This window comes from Rhea americana, unplaced genomic scaffold (assembly GCF_003343005.1).
Source record: "Rhea americana isolate MKP2758 unplaced genomic scaffold, rheAme1 scaffold_108, whole genome shotgun sequence".
NCBI classification, from domain to species: domain Eukaryota; kingdom Metazoa; phylum Chordata; class Aves; order Rheiformes; family Rheidae; genus Rhea; species Rhea americana.
This window is the reverse complement of record NW_028185128.1, coordinates 1,941,032-1,964,856: the sequence shown is the minus strand read 5'-3', so window position 1 is coordinate 1,964,856 and position 23,825 is coordinate 1,941,032. Positions and strand designations below refer to the sequence as shown.

Genomic DNA, 23,825 nt, shown 5'->3' with positions numbered 1-23,825 from the left:
ACATCCAAAACTGGATTCCATGTACACCCTCTGAACTATTCCAGCTGGCACCACATTACAAAGTACAGGCAATTGGAAATATAGTGTTAGTTGTCTTCATGCACTGCTGCACRTTACCCTTAGCAGTAGGGATCCAAGATCTCAGGATCAAAGGATGGAGGCATAGAAAACAAGCACACAYATTGCAGCAGGAGGTGACAGTAAACAGAAACCCTCTCAGTCACAGAGAGGGTTTTTATTAAGGACTGCTAAAATTAAAGTTCCTTTTAACTTGTTTTTAAATACTTCATTCCCTTGGCACCTTCTTCAAAAGCACAGTTACAATACCCAGGAGTGCACAGGAAGAGGAAAGTGGTTTAARTTTGTAACTCTCCCTTCCCCTTGCCTATCTTTTTTTGGGTGCMTTTAGGTCTAGCCACAGAAAGCTATTTTTAAGCAGGTTTCATTTGCAGAGAATGTGAAATCAGTAATGCTCCTCAAAACTGACTACCAGTTTTATTAGTATATGCACATCCCAAATGCTTGCAAAGGGGAGAAGAGGAGGAAAGATAACTACTTCCTTGATTAAAAAAAAAAAGAAATAGTAATAATAAAATAACAAAAGAGGAAGAGAGAAGGTGCAGGTTCCAAACTGGGTTTCATCAATAGAAGCTGCATCTGGAATCCTGAAACATCAAATCAATCAAAAATAAATTTACTCTATGAAAAAAAAAGTATCAAATTTCCCCTACATCTTTTATCACCCACTGTGCCTTCACTTACTTTCTTTCAGTGTCAGGTGTTGACGCAGCACTACTGAGGCCAAGTGACTCCTGCAAGACAAGACATACAGCAGTGAGAGCAAACACAAGAGCAGCCTTTGCCCAATTTATGCATAGTAATGAATTAAAAAACAAACAAACAAAAAATGATCAAAATCACAGTGCTTACCTCAATCTGGGACCGCAGCTGTAGAGATGTGGGGCTGGCATCAGGTTTCTCCTAAAACAGAACAGATGTCAGGTTAATGAAATATCAAAACACTAGAAAGAAGAAATTGGAAGGACAGAAGAGGAAAGAAACAGGGTAACAGAACCTTGGACTACTTGAAAACTTTTCAAATGGGATACATTAACCTCTCCAGAAGGAACTACTTTCAGAGAAATTCTGAAATACTCCAGTAAAACTAAATACCATTCTCATTCCTGCAGAATATAGCACGTTGTAAGGTTGCTACATAGAAATGCTTCAAAATTAAATAAAAGAGAAATGAATTATTTTCATAAAAAGATCAATGTTTAGTAGATGTTCATGGAAGAGGGCATTCAGTTTTTTCAATATTTCATAATTCTTCGTCTTATGTGTTTTTTTATAGTGTTTTGTTAAATCACTTGATGTCTCTGTGTCTTACACAGGGTTCCAAACTGCTGGTAAACATGGGGCAAAAAGCTAAAGCTCAGGATCCATTTCTGTCAACAGACTGCATGAGGTTAATTAAATTCAGTTGGGTAGAGTAGATTGTGATCCTGCATCTTATGTGACATTTCCCAACTTTCTTGCCACTGGCGGTTGCAATACAGAATTTACAACAAACTTTAGTTACAGATATTTTGATGGATCAGCAAGGAACTAGCAAGTTTCAAATTTGAAGGCATTATTTAATAAAGAACATATGCTAGATAATAACTAAGAATAAAATTGGTATTTTTCGCTCACTACCTTCTAAGTCACACAGATAGTGCCAACTAGGTTCACTTCTAGATACAGACAACCATTTTCCACAGCACAGGGTTAAGGGTGTTGCCCAGTGACAGTGAGCTGGGAACAAAGTGCAGGTGTTGTAGGTACCAGTTGCTGCACTAATGATGCACCCAGAAAAACATTCACAAGTTGTTGTTTCTGAAAGGAGTAAAATCAAAAGTGGCTTTTAGAAATCTGGTGGCTGAGTGAAAATTATCATCATAGTTTTTCTTACAGTATATCATTAATAAGTACAGCTGCAAGATTCATACTTTATTTCTACTTTTTTCATTAAAACACTTTGTTGCTATTTGGTTTAGTTTCATGCATACTAAAACATCCTTTGGAGCAAGCAYAATTAGCAACAAGATTTTTTTTCATGCAGATGTTTGTATTGCTGATACTGCTGCAGATTGAAAAAAAGATACAAGCAGGAGCAAAAATTATATTAGATCAGCACAAAATTTTTRGATAATGTAGAAGTGGTATTTAAGTGGTATTTCCCAAAAATTACTTTAAAGAGGAATACACAGGAAAAATTCAGCATTAAATAGGCATTCTCTAGGCTGAAAACAGTGAAATGGTATTAGTGATAGATTTCAGCAAGCAGAAATTTGTCAGCAGGAAGGAATACACACCACCTTACTTTAAATGTCTAAAAGGTAACCATCTACTCCTGAAYTGGTCATCTAGACTCCCTTTTTAGTCAATAAGAGAGACAAGAATTTTTACAGAACAATTCACCTGACTGGTTTTAGGTGCCTCAAGTTAGATGAGTCCTACTTACAGTATCTAATTTAAGATTGTAAGCCAACCACTTAAAGGCACCTATTAAGTCCAGCTGAAGTCAGCGGGGAAAATTCTGATTAGAAGGAAGAAACAAACTGTAGTTATTTGTCAGTACTGAAACTACAGCTTACTACTTCATCTGCATGTGAAACAATAGAGGAACCTACTTATTCTCAGCCAGTTTAACCCCTAGGGAAGTTGTTGCACAGTTGGTACCGTAACCAAAGGGGCCACCATAGCTGAATAAGCAACCACAGTAGCCTATACACTTCCCCCCGAAAAAGGAAATGACATGGATTTATTTCTCAATACTGGAGGTCTTTTTGTTCACGCATTCCTCAGCCTACATGTAAATCTCTTATCTCTATGAAATTGTACTTCCTATGCCCTTCGTCTACAGAAAGGCTGGCAAAACAGTCTTAAGATTTAATACAAAAAGAAAATTAGATACAATTTTCTGAAAATTTACCCTTTTAATACTAAACGGGAAATTAGCACCAACTGCCACGAAGTGGTATTGGATTAACACTCCCAGGAAGATCTACAAAATCTAGAATAGAGAGGAGTCTACACTGGCAGCAGCAGCCAGGAGTGCACAGAATGGCTCGCTGCCACATATTTGTTATGATACGGTCACGACTGTCACAGGGTCATAGCCCAACTCAAGGATTTTGCCCAGCCATAATCTGGGTGTCTGGTTTTATAGCATAAAAAGGGAACAGAGGTCTTTGAGTCGAAGTCAGTATGCAAAGGGAACCAAATTAATTTACTGTCAGGGCCACCAGGACCCTTCCCACAGTCAAGCAGAAGCTGGACTGAACCCAGGGAAATCCCACGGATGTCCACAGATAAGGGAGGGGAAATCAGCTATTTGGAAACAGGCACAGTAGATCTTTTCGGTTCTTTTTCTCTGTCATTCACTGTTACCATTTTACATAATTTAAATGTATGATTCTCTCTTCCCTTCTCCATCAGCTTTGTCAGAAGAGAAGCTGAAACGATTTGTCACCTGGAAGGGACTGCAGACACAGCACTGCAAGCCTTTCTCCTGCACTCTCCCACCCTGGCCTCACAGTCAACAAGTAGGGTGGGAAACAAAAAGTCCGCATGCCAAATATCGCATTCATGAGTGCTGTCCACACACCGTTACATGGAGGAGAAAAGGAACATTTTATCAGCTATCATGTAGTCATGTAGTCAGCCAGGAGAACCCACTGTGTGCCCAACCCATCTTGAGATTGCAACTTCTCAGTAATAAATATTCCACTTTTTGATTATTTGTTGCCTGAAAAAGCTGCCTGCTGCAAACACTTTATAAAACTGTTCTGTTTTTAGAAATTATCATTTACAAGATATGCAGGTTCCCAACACTTTACAGAACTATTTTGCTCAAGTGAGTTGCTTTTAAAGATGTAGACTGAAAGTGCAATTAGGTAGGAGGTTATTTCTTTCGGTCTAAAACTATTCAGAGGAATAAGCAGCTGTGCCCTGTGTAATAAAAACCCTGAAGAAGGTTGACTGTATTTGTTTTCTTTTGTCTCATTTACTATAAAGCCCACTCTTAAAACAGGAGCAGTTTTATATGCTCAAGATGACAGTGGAGGGCAGCAACAAGGACAAGTCTCCTATTCTTGCTTCTACAGCTGTACTTTGCTGTGTTGGAATGCAAAACACCTGATAATCCTGTATCACTGTGATTAATCCCTGCCTACATTTCCAAAAGAATGATATTTTTGCTATTTAGACAAGAAACTGAGGGTGTTAGGGAAATACTGCTCTCCATAGAACTTCTGGCATGGACTTATAGTACAGATCACAGACATTTTCTCTGCCTATTCTATTTACATAGGTTCCAGACCTCACAGGAAAATCCTCATGTTGTGCTGACTGACTTAAATCCAGCAGGCTTAGGGCCTTTTTCTACCACAGGCTAATTCTGGAAACTTAAGAAAACCTTATATGACTGGCATGCTCTCAAGTATACTATAACATCTTTTCAAAAAATATTTTCAAAGACTAGTTTATGGAAAGTACATCTCTCCACTTTTCTGAAGCAAATCTTTTAAAAAGGAAATACGGGAGAGCCTGGGCTTATAGAAGCAGCCACTGCAGTAACAGCCTTCCCTAGCCTGCATTTCCAGGACGCTGATGTAGACAAAGCAGGTGACAGAGCTATAGGTATTTGCAGTCCTAGCAGTCTGCTGCCCTAGATGACTGCCTGCTCTGTGCATCCTTCCAGCTTGCCTAAGGTGTACTAGACATTCATGCCAATTACACGCTATGCACTGGGGTGCAAGAAATCCAGTGATTCTGAGGAAGTACCTGATTGACTGCATATTCCAGAAAACATCCGACTCACCGTACACACTCCTTAAGCTATGTGAATAAATCTGGTGTTCCCACAGCGTCCGATTTACTTGCATGATTTCTGGATTTAAGAGGCCCTTCCTGAAAGAGTCACTGTCCTATGCAGACACTATCAATGCATACTACACATCTGATGTACTCTTTAGATCATAGCAACCAAGATCCAGAGATCTCAGATAAATGGAGATATTCATAAATTACATCCAGCCCCCAGTGTAGTCYGTAGGGGAGAAGCCAAACAGTGGTTTAACACTGGCTTGCCCAGCTCCCACCKTCAGGTCCAAGGTTAGCGCGGCACTGAATCTCGCATAGTGATTTTATGGCCAGAGGGAGCTGGTACAATCAGTGACTCTAATATCCAGCAGAGTGAAGCCATAGAATTTGAACTACTGATTTCTCCATCAGGTCATACACTGCTGATTGGAAACTATCTTAACTTGGAAAAGAATTTTATTATCTCAGCTTTAAAGCCATATTCTTAGAAGTCCTGCTTCCTTCCCGTCTTCTCCAGAAGGGGTTCTGCAATCACAGTGATGGCTGTGGGATAAGGATGTGAGTCCTGGCTGCAGCTCTGATCCAGAAGCTACAGAAAGGGAGTGCGGACGGGCAGGTGTTGCATTATGTTGTTTCAGGTCTGCTCAGGATCACCAGCCTTACGGCAATTTGGATACTGCAGAAAGCAGCTACTGAATTAAATTGTCTAGTCTCAGATGTTCCCTTGCAGAAGTATGAGTCAGCAGAGTGCTTTTCACAAATCTCTCATTTTTAAAGAAAATGCGTTTTGTAAACTTAACAAGCAAGATTTGTGGCTTGTGCCTCAAGCCTTGCTCGCCTCGGGGCTCAAGAAAGAAGCTTCCCTCACAGATAGCTTTTCTGTTTACTTAGTATGCTGCTTACTTAGTATGCTGCTTACTAAGTGATTTATTGAATAATTTAGATATATTTTCTTTCAAATAATTTCAGATTACTAAATAATGTGGGTTTTGTTTATGTGGGTTTGTTTGTACACTACCATTTCTGTAAAAATCTTGAAAACAGTTTTACAATCATGTGTGAACTAAGCCTATAGAGAATATAATAGGCAGAAAAATCCCTGTATATCTCAAGATGTTACTGTTCTAATAGTGAAATGAATAAGGACAGCTGAGAAAAGCCTCCAAAGGGAGACCTAGGAAACCAAAGAAAGACTCACTCATTTTCACAAGGGGCACCTCATACTCTGATTACCTGAATAGTAGGGTTCATTTCTGCCTGACMCTGTAATGTAGTCAATTTAGTACATTTTTTTCATTGAATGAATCCCTTATAATTATGAAAAAAGCATGCAGCTCTTGACAGTTTCTGCTACAGGAGTTGTACCTATTGGAATTATAAATTCAAACACCCCTGTGCAGATGCTAAGACAGGATTCATCTCCCTGGGCTGACAGAAACTCTGCAAAGTGGGACCTAGATGGCTGCTGGGAAAATGCAGTAGGAAACCACTGGGAAAGGAAATGGCTAAAATACTCCTACATTTATAAATAAATCCATAAGTCCATTTCAGCAGATATAAATAAGACAGCTACACTGGAAAATTTCTGCAAGGAAACTATGGCAGTCTCTTCCCCCAAACCTTTTCCCTACTTGTTCTGAACACGCACTGCTTGTTCTAGCCTAGCTTCTGGAATGATTAAACAAAGTTGTATCTGAAAGATAGCCAGAGCGCTGAAGGTCTCTAGCAGTTCATCTGACTTTGAAACCCATTACTCTGCCTAGAGTCCTCCATCAGGCAGGCGTCGTATTTCAGCGCTTGCAGAGGGCCCGSAGGAGGTTGAGACAAGCCTTTCTGTGGAGACAGCACAGGTACCCAGGTGTTTAACGGGAACTGCCTACGAATCACTAGCTGGGGGGTCACCCACCAAAGGAAAGAAATAAAAAAGACTTGTCCCCCTTATCCCTGTGGCTACCACCTCAGCGAGCGTTAGGAGGGAATTATCCAGCTCGGTGAGCTTCTGACGGTTCAGATTAGTACAAGTCCTGCTCTGACTGTGGCCCCTGGACCATCGTTTTAGCCATCTCGGTAGAAGAGCGGAGGCTCCCTGCTCCGTTACCCCCGCGCGCTGCACCCAGAGCGGACACAGCCTGAACGCTACGTTCTGCAGCAGCAGTGAAACTCTGCRCCACGGAAACGCGCGGCGGGGGAGGAATGGTTAAAACGCGGGATTTCAAGCAAGTAAATACTTCTTTTACACATGAAGTAACAGTCCAACTACTCTGTAGTTGCCTCATACATCAACACAGACACAGGCAAATGCTTAGCTTAGCTRCTGATGAAATGCAGCTTCAGAAGGGCCACACTGTTACAATACTCTGCTGTCTGCTYTTAGTATTAGGCATAGAAAAAATCATGCCTCTCTCAGCTTGATACAACTGTTGGAATCTATTGAAGGTAACACGCCACTCAGAGAAGTGTTTGACATTCTCCCCTCTGCCAACAATAAAAAAACAAGTTTTCTTTTTTTAATCTCTAACACATTGCACTTATCACTCAGTTTGGAAGCCACAGGGGCTGAAAAACATTCCACCGTGATTTTGGAAAATGTAATTCATCAACAATCACACAGGAACAGCAGCATTTGTAAAGCTCTGCAACACTGAAAAACCACACAGCACTAACTCATAAATTCACACGCACCATATAGGGTCTGAATCCAGCAAAAGTCCAGAACAGAGACAAAAAAAATGGCAAAAACCTTYAGAGAAAAGAAAGTCAATACAAGAATGTGGCATTCTACAGTGAGAAAATCAAACACATTCTGAGCAATTTCCCAAACAAGAGGAAGAAGGCCCAAAAATACAGTAGCTGTCTCTGTGCTTAAAGCATGCATTAACATAAAGGCATACAGCTGTGACTGGGACACAGCAGGWCTTTGACTGATATATTTTTACCCATTACCCAAATGATAAAATAGCTAAGTGCTCTTGTGCTGGCATAACTGCATCTACMCTAGAGCTTTCGCAGGTTAATTTACACCAGTAAGTTGTCATTTTAAAGCAAAACTCTAACAGATGTCAGCATTAACAGCGAACCTTTCGCTGCAAACACAAGGTCAAAACCATTCTTATGAGGAGAAATAACAATGGAAAACAAAATGAAAGATTTTTTTTTGCAGGAAGGACTTGAAATAGTGAGGGTGTTCAGGATATTGGAAAGAATTGTGATGTKTCAGAAGGAAGACAAAAATTAGAGCAAGAACGTGCGAGTGCTAAGGCGCAGAGGGCTCAAGTGGTGAAACAGGTGAGGACAGCGGGAGATAAAGTATTACCAGATACTACCAAAGGCAAGGGGCTGTTCTTGTGCACGGAGCTGATATCGGAGGTGAGGAAGAGCTTGCACTCTCCCTGGAGAAAAGCATTTTGGCTTGTGGGAAGATGATGCAATTCAAGTGAGAGAAATAAATAAATAATAATAATAATAAAAAAAAAAAAACAAAGACCCGCTCCCCCCAAACCTTCRTTTTAGCGTCCTTCTGCCCTGAGTAGGAACGGTCCGGTCAGCTAAGCACAGGCTGCTCTTCGGCACCCACTCGTGACTCCTACCCGTGCCGAAGAGCCCTGCGCTCGCCTGAGTCCCAGCTCGCGGGGCGAGAACTGCCCAGGGCAGCGCCAGGGCACCGCTCCCCGTGCCGCCGAGGGCCAACCCGTGCCAGCGGTGGCCAGCATGCTCCACGCCTGGTGTGTCCCCGGGGAGCCGGGCACYGAAGCTGAACGGATAACCTCACAGCGGCCGAGGAATTCAGCGTCTGCTGGAGAACACAAACGCACTCCAGAACTTACTTTCCGCTATCTACAGGGACAGTAGTTTAAGAGTGAAACACTAACAGCATCACACATAAGGCTAAGAGAATCACGAGCAGCTCCTCTTTTTAAAGCCATGTCAGAATATTCCAAACTTCTTCCTGGAAATAAACAGTCTGATCAATTTTTATTTGCTCTTCAAATTCAGAGTATCAATTCCTTGGGATAAGTTACGCTCTCAGCTTCCTTTTGTGAAACACTTTGCAAAACTTACTGACTTTGCATTTTCATATACACAAAACTATTACATTTGCATTAAGCATATTCACCACTTTCCCAGTTTCTCTTCTGTATTTTCAAGARAAACGGAAGACATTTTCTTTCTGAACACTGGCAAGGAAAGAAGAAGAGAATCCCAGGCTAAGACCAATGCCTCAAGGAAACCTCTACAGCTGTGCTATAAATCCTTTCAAACAGACCTACTATGAAAACAATGGCTAACATAGGTCCACTGTAAACTGTATTTGTATTGATAATATATTTGTGTGCCTACAAGCCAACATCCATACTTCCAGCACGTGAAATTTCAGCTGATCTATATGGCAAATGAATATAAGCGTGCAAGCTGAATCAATCAATACACTGGAATCACATGGATTCTTGAGAAACTGCTTCTTACTGTAATACTGGTGCATTTTTACAAGTATACTGACTRACTTCATGATATGCTAGCTAACATTGCACACCTCTACTTTGATTTCACTTTGTGTTCTGTCAAAAAATAAATTACCACTGAATTATGTAGAGGATCCGTAGCAGAACAGATACTACAGTTGCCTCCTTTAAGTCTTGAATTACTATAGCTGGTGAAATTCATGAGTAGGTAAATCAGAAGAAAGAGTTATTCATTAAAAAAATTACAAAGCTGTTTCTGTGTTAGCACAGATGCATGATGCATCTGCGTCTCTTCAAGTCTCTTATGTTTCAAGAAGAAAATAAYGCAAGATACATTTTTTTTCTGGAAAAGCACAGGGTACCGATTTTGGACAAAATAAGATCTATAAAAAATTACTTAACTTATCTCATAGAAAACAAAGAATATTTTAGTTTAAAGGTTCTTCCCYAACTTTTTAAAATTTATTTATGACCAGCTAATAACCTGAAACGAATCTTACATTAGAAACTTCCATCGTCTGGTCACTCTAATACACAGACTGCCTACTGCAGTAAAATGAGACTGTTTTGGCTGCATCACTTATTTGAGACACCCCACATTATAGAGACTCAAAAATGCTTGAATATTTGGAAGTGATCCAAATCCTGACTGTTGGATCCTTTAYCTCTGCTGGGCAAACCAAAATTCAGAGTTCTACAGAGTTGTGGGTGGTGAAAGAAAAGCATCGATTCATGAGAAACTGGAAACCAAACTTAACTGTACGACTGCTACACTTCGGGCTGYGTGTTGCCGGCACGTAGAGGAGCTGCATAGTCACGCTGCTATGAGGCCACAATCTTTAGAGCTGAGGACCTGTTCTTGGCCTCATCTACCTCCAGGGAAGTCCGTACCTACAGATTTTTTTTTTTTTTAATGGAAAACCTGGAATTGTATGTATAGATGCATGTATAGATATTTCCCTTTTAAATGGGAAATCGTGCCTTTTGGAATGCAACTGCTAAAACCTTAATTCAAGAAAATCTACTAGACTTGAAACTTTTTTCTATCCAGCACAGAATTTCTGAAAGCTAGTTTTCCACTGCTCAAGAAATAGATTTCTCTTTTTAATTTTTAAAGGAGTAAAAGAGTCCAGTGGAAGGGAAAGGAGAAAAAAAGAGGTTGCAGAACTCTGTAATACAGAATCAAGCTAAGCGAAGATCAGAACCACATTGTCTCTACATGGCAAGTACTCTACATGTCTTGTCATGGCAAGTACTCTAACCATGATGCTATGCTCTCATGCACATCTACCATTTTTGAATCTTGTCATAGAAAGAACAGAAACAGCCGCATTACTATTCTGATGCAGAATTATTATTTCAAAACTTGAAACATTTGTACAAAATGGGATTCTTGCTTTCCAGCTCACAGTTAAACTGCAATTTTCTTCTCTTTCAGAGGTTAAAACTTCCACTACAACCTAAAAGAAAGCAGAAATCCTGAACTCAGGCCTTTGGAGGTGAAAGCCATGCAGCTCTAGTTTTAATTCTATTCATCCTCAGTGTTTTAGACATAGTAGGCATTTTCTGCTGATCTGCAATCTCAGTTTAGTGTTTTTAATCCAGTTTAGTTCCCCCTTACTGACTCTTGTGTTCATTATTCCATGGGAAGACCCCAGTCAGAAAGCTATAACAATATGAGGTATTCTGCATATTTATGCATATGAACTTGGTCTGACCAACATTTCAGCTGCTCTGACTGTGGAAACGGCAGGAATAAAAAAGGAGAAGTGGTTTTGAAAAATTTACTAGCAGACAAATTTGTATCAGCATATGGGGAACTGACTTTTAAAAATTCTACTCTGTGCTCACATTTTTGATTGCATTAAACTCTTTTTGAAGAAGCAGTTGTTTCAAGTTCCTTTCTAAACAGACAGACTTGAAACAGTAAAGAAACAGATGACGCTGGGAAACCTTTCAATTTTGTTATCCCATTTTTAGAAATCTGATCTTTTCTTAACCACTTAAAAACAGAACAAATGTTTATTTTAAAACAAACTGATTTTGTTTACTACATAGGTATGTGCAACTGAACACCTGAAAATTAAGATATTATGAATTCATTCCCTGGAGCCAAGCACTGAACTGCTTGCTCTCAGCCTGCATAAATGCACTCCAGGAATGTGAGGGGGTGACAGAAGAGAGACGAAGGCTGACAGTTGGATGCTAACTTCAAAGTCTCCTAGAAAATGAGGGAGAAATTAATTTCTTGAGCAAGAGAACTGAAAACAAATTAACCATATTAATSCAAAAAAAGGATTAGCCTACAAATTGTTAGTCTGTATTTATTCATCCTCCCTGCTACAAAAATTGCCTTTGATAAAGAGAGTATTTAAATTAGTCATTCTCTCTTTACCTTTGAACTTGAAGCCTGTATTTGACAGATGCTTTGGGCCAGACCCTTACTTCTGTAAGCCATCGTCACTGGCCATCACATGATTATCAAACTGAATTTCAAATCAACTCTGATGCATTGCACCATACTTTCAGGCTCACAGATGACATGCAAGGTTGTTCCCGTCAGAAGGAAAAATAATTATTAAAGGCCATTAAATTATTAGGCACAATTGTGTGCATTTAGAAAGACGATGCCACAGTCCAGGCTCTCCGAACGCAGCAGAAACACAAGCTCCACGTAAGCATCTGCCAGAGACAGCCGTCTCGGTGATGCAAACACTGAGCCGGGGTGCTCCATCACTTCAGTAAGCATTTCTCTGATAACAGTAAGCAATTATTGACTTCACACATTTATGATAGAAATCGCTAYCTATTAGCCACAGGAACACTCTCGATTTGCTATTTACATGCAAACTCAAAAAGATGGTGATGAGAAACTCTTCTGCCACCGGCAGGACAGTTACCTGTAATGGCCCACAGTGGTGGCACAGAAGTGCCATCCTCTGTCGGGTTAGGGCTGCAGCAGCTGTCACTTTGAAGGGTAATGGCACAACAGTGACATCTGACAGCTCTGRTACTAATCAAGACAGCTGCTGGCGAGGGGTTAAATTCCAGGCTTCAGACACACAACTAGCAGCTCTCGCTGCCGGCCCGACTCCAGTGGCGCAGCTGCAGTGCCGGGGCCACTTCTTCGGAGGCTCAGCTGCTCTGCTGAAAGCGCATCAAGAGGCTCCACTGACATGGCTTGCATTTGGGGTGGACGGTGGTTTTTCCCCGGCCTGCCTGCCAGGCAGCAGCAAAGTGATTAACGCGGGTTTCAGGGAGTCTTAATTTTGACATGCTGTGGAGGCAGCCATGAAACAGCCACCGCTGCTCCAGGCAAGTCAGCTGCAATCATCACCCACCGCCATTCACCAGAGAACTACGAGYAACTCAGTAAAACCTTGCAAACTGTTCTTTCACGTAACATTTTCTCTCCGCACAGTGAGAATACATACCCACCAGTTAGTTCTTAGATTATCTTACTCGAGAAGCGGCAACGATAATCAGTTTCCCAGTTTCTACTTGCAACTTCAGCCTTCCTCTTCGGCAAACTGCAGGTCGTGCTTGACTTTAGGAAGGACATACAGAGCGCGGCAATGCAGAAACAAATGAAGCAGTTCAAGCAGTTCAAGCTTGCATTCCCACCATCACCYGTAGTTTTTACATACTCAGTGACCCAGTGCGTACTCGTAGTGCATAAACCTCATTCCAAGAAAACTTGGACATGTTCTGTACTCACTGGTTTGCCTTCTTGTTCATCCTATCCACTCAGTGGCATATTTTACAATTAAAGGAGGAATTACTATGTTGAAGCCACATTTAATCGAATCATGACATTAAAAATGATGCCGTGTATTATTTTTAATTTCTGTAACTTAYCTTTCAAATATACAAACTGTGAAACAGATCCCTCAGCAATCAGTAAGTATTGCTGTTTGGAGGCACATTCAAAACCTTTGCTAACAGCGCTAAACAGAGTGCGCTTAGCGCACTCAGTGTGATGCCTGCCAGGTGCTGGGGGACTTCTGATACTAGGAACTAATCAGAAGGAATCAATTCAGTTCACACAGACTGGTCAACTGCCACAAGAGGGTAATAAGTTACAAGGATGCTCCTGATAGACTAAGTGAAACGAGTGAATTGAGCGAGCATGCCTCGCTCTCAAAACCCACAGGCTGCTTAGATTCCTCARGGTATGAAGAAGTTGTGAGGCAGACACCTCACTGCATACAGACAGAACACGTGCAATTAAGAACCATCACAAAAACAATTTAGAAAACCGGCTGTTTGCAAAAACCCTCAAAGAGAAAGCCAGTAGCAAGGTACAAAAGAAACATAAAAGACATAAATGTTGGCAAATCAGACAGCAAGTCGAGAGAGCATGGTTTGTGTTTTAATGGCATTGCAGCGTTGCTACTCGTGATACAACTCTCAATTACAGCCTAAAACAAATGCCATTTAAAAATTTAAGACTAGGRAAAATCTGCTTAAGTCAAATCATTTCAGTTCATAATGTGCTRCCAAGCATTTTCAGCACTGCTTTGTCATTGCTGGTAGCAGTATGAAGCAAGCACWCTGCAAACTGCCTAACTGCAAACTGAAGGACTTACTGAGGGAAGGAAGCATGTTGTGTCTTGTCTCCTCTTCCCTCTAGCAAATACAAATTACGCACGCAAAACAGTGAGCAAATGACCAACCACCTTGGCTTTGCAAATGTCTTTGTGCAAGTGTTATGACTCAGTTTGCTGGTAGGCCCTCCAAATAAATTAATTTACTGTGGTAAGGAAAATCTGAGCAGAGTAAAATTTAAGCTGTACAAACAGCTGCAAGAGTTTCTAAATGCCTAGTTTTTTGCAACTAAGACCTGCTTGTTTGGGCAGGTGCTACTAGTGTTATGGGAGTGTCCACAGCACAAATTCCTCTGCTCAACTGTCTTCGTAAGGAAAAGCTGTCCTGGCTTCTTGGAAACAAGTCTGTTCTCATCACAAGAGCAAGAAAATGTCTTGAATGAAGAAGTTCCATTTTTTTCTGCTCTGACTCCTCTCAGAACCATAGAATTTTTCCAGGCTATGGCCCTAAGAGGTTTTTGTTACAACAGCTGCTGGCTTTTATCAATGCACACACCATTTATTAAAATTTTTTGTTTATTTGTTTGTTTGAGATCAAGTTCTCACACACAACTGCTTCTTGGCCATATCTTGTTTCTTATTCAAGGTTATGTGCACTCTGTGAATAACTGTGCAACTTAATCCAGACTACACCCATGGGTTTTCTATTACACCAGATTTTTTGAAAAAACAAGTCCGTAGGAATGCAGAGAAAACTTTACAAACGCAGTGTAACCACCACGTGACTCTGACTCAGTAGTTGTGAACAATGCTGGCGCTTTCCACAAATTTAATCAAGACAGTCACTCTAGTAACACAAGCTGGTAGCCCCATTCATCACTACCTGTGCTGACACTGAGGCGCTGTTTATCTTATGACACGGGCAGGTCCCTCCTACGATTTCCAAAAAATCCCCGTTTACACTTAGATTTCTAAAGCACCAGCTTCCCTCCAAAAACTCTAGGAATTGCACAGGCTTCTGCAGCACACAYAGAAACCGGGCACTCTTAGGCAGGACGGAAAGTTTGTTTAAGTTAGGCAACACAGGGTATTCTTTATTTCCATGTTTAGTGAAATAAAAATTAACATTAGCATAGAGAGAGCAAGAGTACAAGTTAGTAATTAGCATTAGCAGATGTACATGAAACTGCAGAAGTCTTCCATACAGTATACTAGGGTTTTCCCACATAACAGTAGGTCTTGCTATATGATTTACATCAAGTATATTGCAACGTACAAAAGGTGTAATTTACTTTTATAAAGAAACTATGGTTTTATGTACCTCCATTGGCTTTTAAACCAAGAAGGGACACAGTGCAGTTGATCAGCRCTGAGTATTTTTCATATCTTTCTAGTCTGGTAATCACTGAGCTTAATCCATAAACTTTCTAATATATATTTATCTGGATTATCATCTTTCAAATTGAGGGGTGAGAACAAGTATTTAAGTAGGTGCCTGTACACAGTACTCATATGCTTTAACTTTAGTATGTTTTTGCATGCTTTATGGGTGGAATCCTGATCTCACATGAAGAAYATAAGAGTACAAGTTAGTAGTACAGGATACCATCATTTTTTTTAATAGAACCAAACTGCAGTTCATGTAGAAACTGAAGCTTTCATGCTTCACAATCAGCTACAGTTCATACACAACTAACCAAGCCTTAGAGGACAGGCAGATCTTTCCGAATCTCGGAAAGATTAAATCAGTCACTATCCAAGTATATCTAGAGGCTGCTCTTTGTAAGTTCRTAAGATCACCTAAGTAAAACAATAGGAGGGAAAAGAAAAGATAGGAGGGAACAGACAGATTATCTGAAGCCAGCTTTATTATTCACTGTTCATTCGCAAATACACGAAAATTCTCAKACCTATGAAGCCCCTTCACATATTAAAATTCTATAAGGGGTCCTATGCTTGCTAAATGGCAGAGGCTAGTGTAAACGAATTTCTTAGAGGTCAGAGACTTACAGGTACTCTGCACTTCTGAAAATGAGCTTCAAATCCTGATGAAATTGAAATGCCAAACCCAGATTCATTTCTAATTTGAAGAGAACAGATAAACAAATTCAAAATCAATCCAGCAACTATTTTTGCTGATTCCTTTTCACCCTATTCAAAGTAAATAATGACAGTAGACTAGATCAATCAGTTATACTCGCACTCATAACTTGATTTCATTTCATTCTTGCCTTTCCCTGACCTTGACAAATGCCAAGCTCACTGCAAAAATGCAAGAAAATGTATATACAGAAACAGATACCTATTTTAAATCACACATACCTTGTTAGGACTTTAAAGCTGTGAAATTTAAGCTTATATAAGCTGAGAATGTTCGTCTGACCTGATCTTTATCTTAACACTTCTTAAGCAATAATTAAATTGCCTCTCAACTGTCAGCTTGGATTAGACACTGTTAATTATAAAAACCTAATAATTGAGTTTATGTATTAACAGTGTTGTTTGCTCACTCCTTCGATACCCTTCAAATACCATTAATTTCGAAACACCTTTGACAACACAATATTGTATGTTTTGGAACACAGTAAACGGATACTCACAGTTCTGCAGCTGCTGCCCTTGAMAGGGCCTTGATGTGTCTGCAAAGGATTCAAAATGCTGCTGCTGGTGTTTAGGGGCTAAACCATGAAGTGATCTCAGTAGATCACTCCCACTTTCATCTTTTTATGGGCTATGCAAGGTATCTGCTATAAAAATGTTCTAACCTAGCACTGTCTTTCCCTGTTTGCTACTAAGTTAATCTGTCTTCCTTACATGTCCTTGGCTTCTCTAACACTGGCAAATCTGATCTTTTATACCTTCCCTTTCTATCACTTCAAGTCTCACTGTTAAAGGACAAAATGTCATTTGGCAGCTTATTGGAAAAAGAAAAGTGTTAGCTGGCCAAAATGAGAAATATGAATGATTTGTTTATTTTAATATCTTTAAAATAATTTTCTTGGTAGCTACCAATGTTCTTGTAAATCATGAATTTCAACAGGCTTGGAAATAATGGAACAGTCTTGTTTAGCAGCCCCTTTAAAATGAGTGACAGAAAATAGTACCACCAAAGTTTTACACATGTGCACACAAGGCTAATGTCTCTCTCTCTCTCTCTCTCTCTCTCTCTCTCTCTCATGCTGCATTTCCAGCTCTGTGAGGATCCCTAAATTTTGGGGTGCCCTCCACATTGGAAACTTACACCAGGAAAAGGAGAAATAAAAGTTTTCAAAGGGGAAACAGCCTCCTCCAGCATTTTCTTCTCCATATTATGCACTTTTTGACTTCCTCAATGTAGTATCTGGTTTTCAGTGCTCTCCTTACTAAATATATATGATCCTAGTCTCTGTGGGACCTGCTCCYAAGGGATTTTTTCCACAGCTACATGCTGAGGGAAGTGATTTACATACTGACTGCGAAACAMACAATGTGCTGCCATTCCCAGGAAGAAAAAGCAACAAAATAAAGCAAAACCCACTCAACCTTGAGAATGTGCCTCCTGCCAGTACAGCTGGTAGGTTTGTGTCTGCCATACACCCTTGAACTCTGCTATTTGCCCTGCTGAAGAGCAAAACAGCAGCTCTGTAGGCAAAATTGGAGAAAGCACATTATGATGGTAAGAAGAAAACACAGAGCAGGTCAGATGTGCAGCAGACTATTTCAGAAAGTGCTGCTCCTCAGGGTGAACAGCTTGAGACAAAAATCAGCAGAGCAGTACTGATATAGCCATAGATTACGTCTCATATTGTCTCAGGCAGCTGTGGTCTTCCAAAGGACAGTGAGGCTATACGTCCTGCCCTCGCTATAATAAACTAGCTCACTGGAGAACTGCAGAGGGAGTCACAGTACGGTTAAGTCCATCCAGTGAAACCCACAAAGAAAAAAAGTCCTCCTCATTATCGTCATGTGCTCTGGAAGCTAATACTCCAAACAAGCCCCTCTGCGATTCAGGAGACTGAATTGGGATGACCCATGYTATCACATTTAAAAAATGCCCAAAAGAACAGAAGAGAAATCTAAAATTTAAAAGCACTGAGTCCCTCTTCCACTACTGCTTCTGACTTTTTGTATTATCTCAAAGCAATTTCTTAAAACCCTTGCATCTCAACATATATCTCTGGATACAAGAGTTATTAGCTACTGCACTTCCTAGTTTTGCCAAAGTTTTTGTGATGCATTCTGAAAACCTCTTACAAAACATACAGAGGTGTAAAGAACTGGAATTGTAGCATGCCTCTTCTTCCTCGATTCCTCTGTTTTTGCAGTTGATAGCCATTGATGCATACAATTTTAACTTTGCCGTGGCACTGGACACAGCACACAGCCAGTAGGTCCAAAGAGGACTTCRCTACTGTAACCCTTAGGACATCAAAAGGCACCTTAAAAGCCACAAGCAAGAGGATCCTCTGACAGAAAAACCACAAAACACGCTGGGACCATCTCCCAGTCAGTYCAGCAGAAAAATCTCTCTCTCCACATTGTTACAGGGATATACATGTGTGTCTGTGCATGTCTGTGTTTATTAGACTAGATTTTAATTAATACTAGATTGCTAAAGGCAGAGCAGCTATCTTTAGGGGTCCAAGAAAGCAGAAAGAGACAGCAAAGGCAGATACGAGCCAGTTTACACATAGTCTTTGCAAAAGTAAAGTTGGCAAAGGCCATAGTAAACTGATAATATCTTGCTGAATAGGTTAAATAGTTCACACTATCTTATGCTCATTATGTTTTATGCTCAGTCACTGCAAGACTATTGTCAGGTCCTTAATTTTCAGAGTCAATAACCATTTTGTAAAAATAAATACAAGGAAAACAAAGCCCAAACAGTAAGTACTTTCTTATGGCAACCCAATTTCCTGAAAACTCAATTTGCCCAGCTTTATTAAAACCTCAGATGGCAAGTTGAGATAACATCTGTTATAATTTTGATCTACGCAGCAACTCATGATTTGCTCTTTGTCAACTCCAGCGCAATCTTTGGCTCTGATTCTGGATACAAACACAGGAGCAGCCCTGAAGACTTCATGGACTGTGCCTAAACTCTAAACCACTCACCTAAAAATTCAACTCAATTAGCAAATTTAAATTCTCCTTCACAAACTTTCCTTGTGTGTTTAGTTTATATTTAGTAATTCTGCTTTGAAAGCTGAATTTGAGGAGAAGAATGTGTCAGGATTTAGCATTTTGCCCCTAATTAAACCAACRTATTTATGTTCTTCATAAATTCCCTACATAGCCATAATGCTATTGTTTCTATATGCCAATTTTCACAGTATTCTCAGATGTTTTCATATTATCAGCACTGCCTTGCTGACTGCATAGGATAAGTCCCTCATCYAGCAATGCAAATGAGACTTAAGCTCTGCCAGCCATGTATCAATGAGAAACAGGAATCATCCACAAAAAGCCTTCAGCTCTTCCAGAAATCTCTGATTGCACAAGAGTATTACCATGTCTAGATCATTTAAAGGGACAGGATTGTGAAAATACTTTTGTTTTTTAACCTTTCTTTTCCTAATCTAACATCCCTTAGACAGTGTCCTTAACTTCTGTTTTGACTCCTTCAAAAATTAGTTTAAGTTCCTTTGGTAATCATTGTCTTCTGTAGTTGGAGAGCCTTTTTAAAAGCATATATAAAATGCAGGTATTAATAGYAGATTGTATAAAATACAGAAAGCAACAAGTACTATTGTTTTACAGCTCAGTTCTACTGAAAGGAAGGTTGGAGGGCAGTCATCTTACAACCTAAGTTGACCTCTTGTTTTCTTCTTTACTGTAGCAAGTAACAAATAGGCTTTCAGGGGTCAAGGTCAARTAATTCATTCCTAAATTTATGGAAAGCTTCACACTACAGAAATCAATAAATAGCAACTAAAAATGGCATTATGAATAAAACAGTATCTGGAGGCTGGTAGAGGATGGCAAAGGTTTCTACACAGTAAGTATGTACCAAGTCAGTCCATGCAATATAATTTACTTTGAATACATTATTTAACATYTTACATATGAGCTTAATGCTGAGAAAGTAAGTTCTGTCACATCTTTTTGCAAGGTCATACACAAATACAAAAGGTTCCCTRGACCTGTTCGCTGCCACTCTTACCTACAGAGTGGCTCTTTTCTAYAAATCACAGTAGAAAGTGTTTTTCAAAGAAATCTTAAAAAATATTCACATCGGTTAAGAAGTCCAAGAGAGGACATAATGTGACTGCTCAGTCATCCCAGAGTCTTTATGCCAAAGCTACTGTGTGCTAGTATATATGTGCACATAGATAAACAGCTTGATTGAGAAATATACACACRCACACGTGTATATATATGTATATATAAATATATATAATATATATTTACACACACACACACGCACATATATACATGCTTGATCTCTACTGTTAGATGAAAGAAGAAAGGTGCAAAGCACTGTTGTCTAGTTCTATTACCAAGGAAGAAAGGGCTGGAAGGTACTGTCATTATTCATTACACTGACAAAGGCTGTTTTAATAAAAGGCTCCATTCTTAAAAAARTAAGTATGTCAATCCACCAATACTGCTAGGCAAATAACTGATAAAAAAGGAGATTACTCACTGGCCTAATGCTATTCAATAAGAAGTGAAAGGTACCGCGTACAATTACCCAACCACAAAGATCTAGAGTGAAGAACATGTGGACAGCTAGCAGGTAGCCTGAAAAGGATGTAAGAATTACTGTGAATCATAAGCCAAACATGAATTTAACTGTCATGCCATTGTGTAAAAAACAGCAACCATATTACAAATATAAAAAAGAAAAGGGTATGGTAACAATCTTTGTGCTCTACTCAGCCTTGCTAAGACCTCAGGTACAATCTTGTGTCCAGGCTTTGTAACTGTTGTTCAAAAAAGGAGGCAGCCAATTGAACCGAGTCCAGAAAGAACCCCCCTCCCAAAAAACCACCTCCCCTGCCCCTGGAAAGAGGGGTCTAAAAAACCCTAGGATTGGAAATTAGCATCGTTTAGCAAGGGGTTAAAAAAAGACACCCAGGCAGAGAACAGAAGATAATGCCCTTCATAAAAGATAAAAAAATAAAAAGTTGCTGTAAAGAGAGAGAAAGTAAGCATTTTTCACATCCATGAAGGTCAGCAAAGATTCCTGGATTGTGAAGAGAGATGTCTGTGATGTATCAAGAGAAACACTCAGTGGCAAGGACTGTGAACACTAGAATTGTCTCCCTAAGGAGACTGTGGAGCTAACATGTTGGGATGGCTTTAAAGAAGGGGTCAGATCAACATCTGTCAGGAACAACGAGCACAGCTGACTCTGTCTTAAGGCAAGGGATGCACCATGCAATTCCTCAAAATTATAACATGAAGCAAATTCCAGATATGTTGTATGATAACTGTATTAAAAAACAGATTGAGAGAGCAAAAAATACAAAAAATATGTTTGGAAATCCCTCTTCAAGCACAACAAAAACTCCAGCTCTTGCTGTAATCTATTTTACTCCTGACTTATGCATTTCGTAGATTTCCATTTCTCCACTACAGACATGTCACCAATAACACAGACACCCTTAACCGAAAACGGGTATTGCAACCTTAATCTGATGTGTGGTTGAGATGCAGTCTGCTTACAGAGACACCTACTCCAGCAGGAGCTACCCATATTAGCTTTTCATTCTTTTTATGTTTTGAGAGACGTTTCACATGTGCACCACCCCCAACCCATCAGTCTTCATGGGTGTGTTTTTGCATGAATTTCTGAGTTTTTAAATTCCTCCAATCACTATTCCAAAAAATAGCAAAGCTGCTTCATGGAGAGCAGGAACTTTATGAAGATACTAACATCCAACTCAAGGAGATGAGTATGGGAAGGRTAAGATATACAGCAGGGTACAAGAAAGGTATCATGTAGGAGGCACTCAAAGAAAGGAGAAAATGAAGCACATAGGATGAAGAGCATGGAGAAAAGGTGCTGAAAGGACTCTTCTATTCCAAGTATTAAAGAGAGGAGGTAGGAAGGCATAGGATGAATTGCAAAGGTAAGAGAAGGAAGAGGAAGATGATGGGAACTACTAAGAGAAGGAACATTCTTAAGAAGAAAGCTGGTGTCAAGGAAATAGATTTTTTGAATAAAAGATGGAGGTTCCTTCCATAGCTTTAAGTTTCCTGTAGCAGGGCTGTATGCAGCCTCTACCTGAACTATTATTAATGGACAGGTACGTGATAATTTTGGAATGATGTAGCATCCTCCTTTCTTCTTACATTCACTGTTCAAACAAGGTTGATGGGTCTAGCCCTGGTAATCAAAACCTGTGTTCTGCCATTCATCAAATCTATAGTGTTTGCAGGAACAGCACAAAGCCTTATTCTCAAACAGGGATAAAAATGATTAGAGCAATATAAATTCATAATACACATGAACAGTCCATGACATCCTCCACTTTCAATGTTTTATCTGAATCTAACTCAATATAGCTGCCTTCAAGTTGTTCTGAAACTGCTGATGACAGAGAAGGGGTACAGTGAAGATTGATATGCATGTGTTTCAAGAAACATCTTAAATTTTTTGTGAAACTCCTTTCTGCACAGTTCTAAATTCTTACCAAAAAGGGTTTACTATGCTCTAAGGATAATGAACTAGTTAAGAAACACAGATCCAAGTCCTGCAGGCCTTGCTCAGCTATCCAGTCCTCAGATGAGCAACAGCAGCTACAGACACAAGGATAAATGGATGTGATTTATGCAAAGTTATGTAAGTCAAGAAAAAAAAAAGTTTTCTTACTATGATACATAAGATGAACTTTTTTGTACCCTTATTACAGATATCAAACTCTGTCAAAGCTGGAGATACACACGGACAATAGATTCCTTAAAAAGTTCCAGTAGACCACTTCTAATAAAAGGAGCTATTAAAATTACATTACTTTTAGTACTCATGAGACACAGTGTTGTTTTCAAGAAGCCTCAATTTCATTTCTCATTCTACAGTTAAGACCACTGAAAGATCAATTTAAAACACCCTTTTAGCTTTCCACATCTCCTTTGCTGTTTCTGATAGCTGTTAAATGAAATGTGCCATTTCCCTCAGGTTAACAAGGTGAGACAAGATGCAACTCACCTTGTATCACTCCATTTTGAGTGGCTTTTTTTTTTTTTGGTGTGTATGAATAATTCAAATTTCTCTGTGTTACTAGGTGTATATTTTTGTGTTTCAAATGTTACAAGGTATAACATGGCCACAATAGAACACACGTTCATATAAAAAAAGAATGACATAAACATTAACATAAAGCTTTTAAGTTTTACACATTGGACCAGGCTTTTCTCTCTGCAAGTAAATGAAGCTGATAACTTTCATGGTGTCCCTCGGGAAACAAAGATCGACCAGAGTGAATTACATTAGCAGTGAGAAACAGAACAGTCCTGTCTTGTATAAGATTAAATTCGGATTTCTTAGGAAGGAAATTGCAAGTCCTCAGGTCCTGGAAAACTGCAATGATCTTGTACAAAAAAAATACTGGACTCATATTTTCAAATCTGCCAGAGGGTGAAAAAGGACTGTGGCAGTAAAAGGATAAGAAAAAAATTGGTGTAAAAAAACCCTAGAGCTCGTAACAAAATTTCAAGAATGCTAACTTTTAAAGAGAATCCATAAACTCATAGGTAGAGAGTTCAAAAAATGCTGTAATCATCTCTAATGAAAAATATTCAYATTTGAAACAGAGTTCCCAAAGCTACCACTGTGCAACTATAAATACCCTTTCAAAGGAAATATTTCAAACTAACTAAAAAATATTGATAAAATATTCTTCAGTACTAGGAAGACAGCAAGATTCAAAAGAGAAGTGTTAAAGAAGCCATTTATATCAATACTAAAAGGAAACACAACAGATCTGTTATGAGCCAAATTACTGGGGAGCCAATGGTGATG

The 23,825-nt window shown here is 39.6% G+C and overlaps 1 protein-coding gene across 4 annotated transcripts in view; it reads right to left on the bottom strand.

Moving 5' to 3' along the window:
- Positions 1–23,825, bottom strand: part of SASH1 (SAM and SH3 domain containing 1) — a 193,109-nt gene that overhangs the window by 64,019 nt on the left and 105,265 nt on the right. For all 4 annotated transcript variants that reach the window (XM_085310568.1, XM_085310577.1, XM_085310590.1 and 1 more), the window contains exons 3-4: positions 931–981; positions 763–812 (exon numbers count right to left, since the gene is read on the bottom strand). In XM_085310568.1, the coding sequence (XP_085166694.1) occupies positions 763–812; positions 931–981 (101 nt within the window). The remainder of the gene's footprint in view (positions 1–762; positions 813–930; positions 982–23,825) is intronic.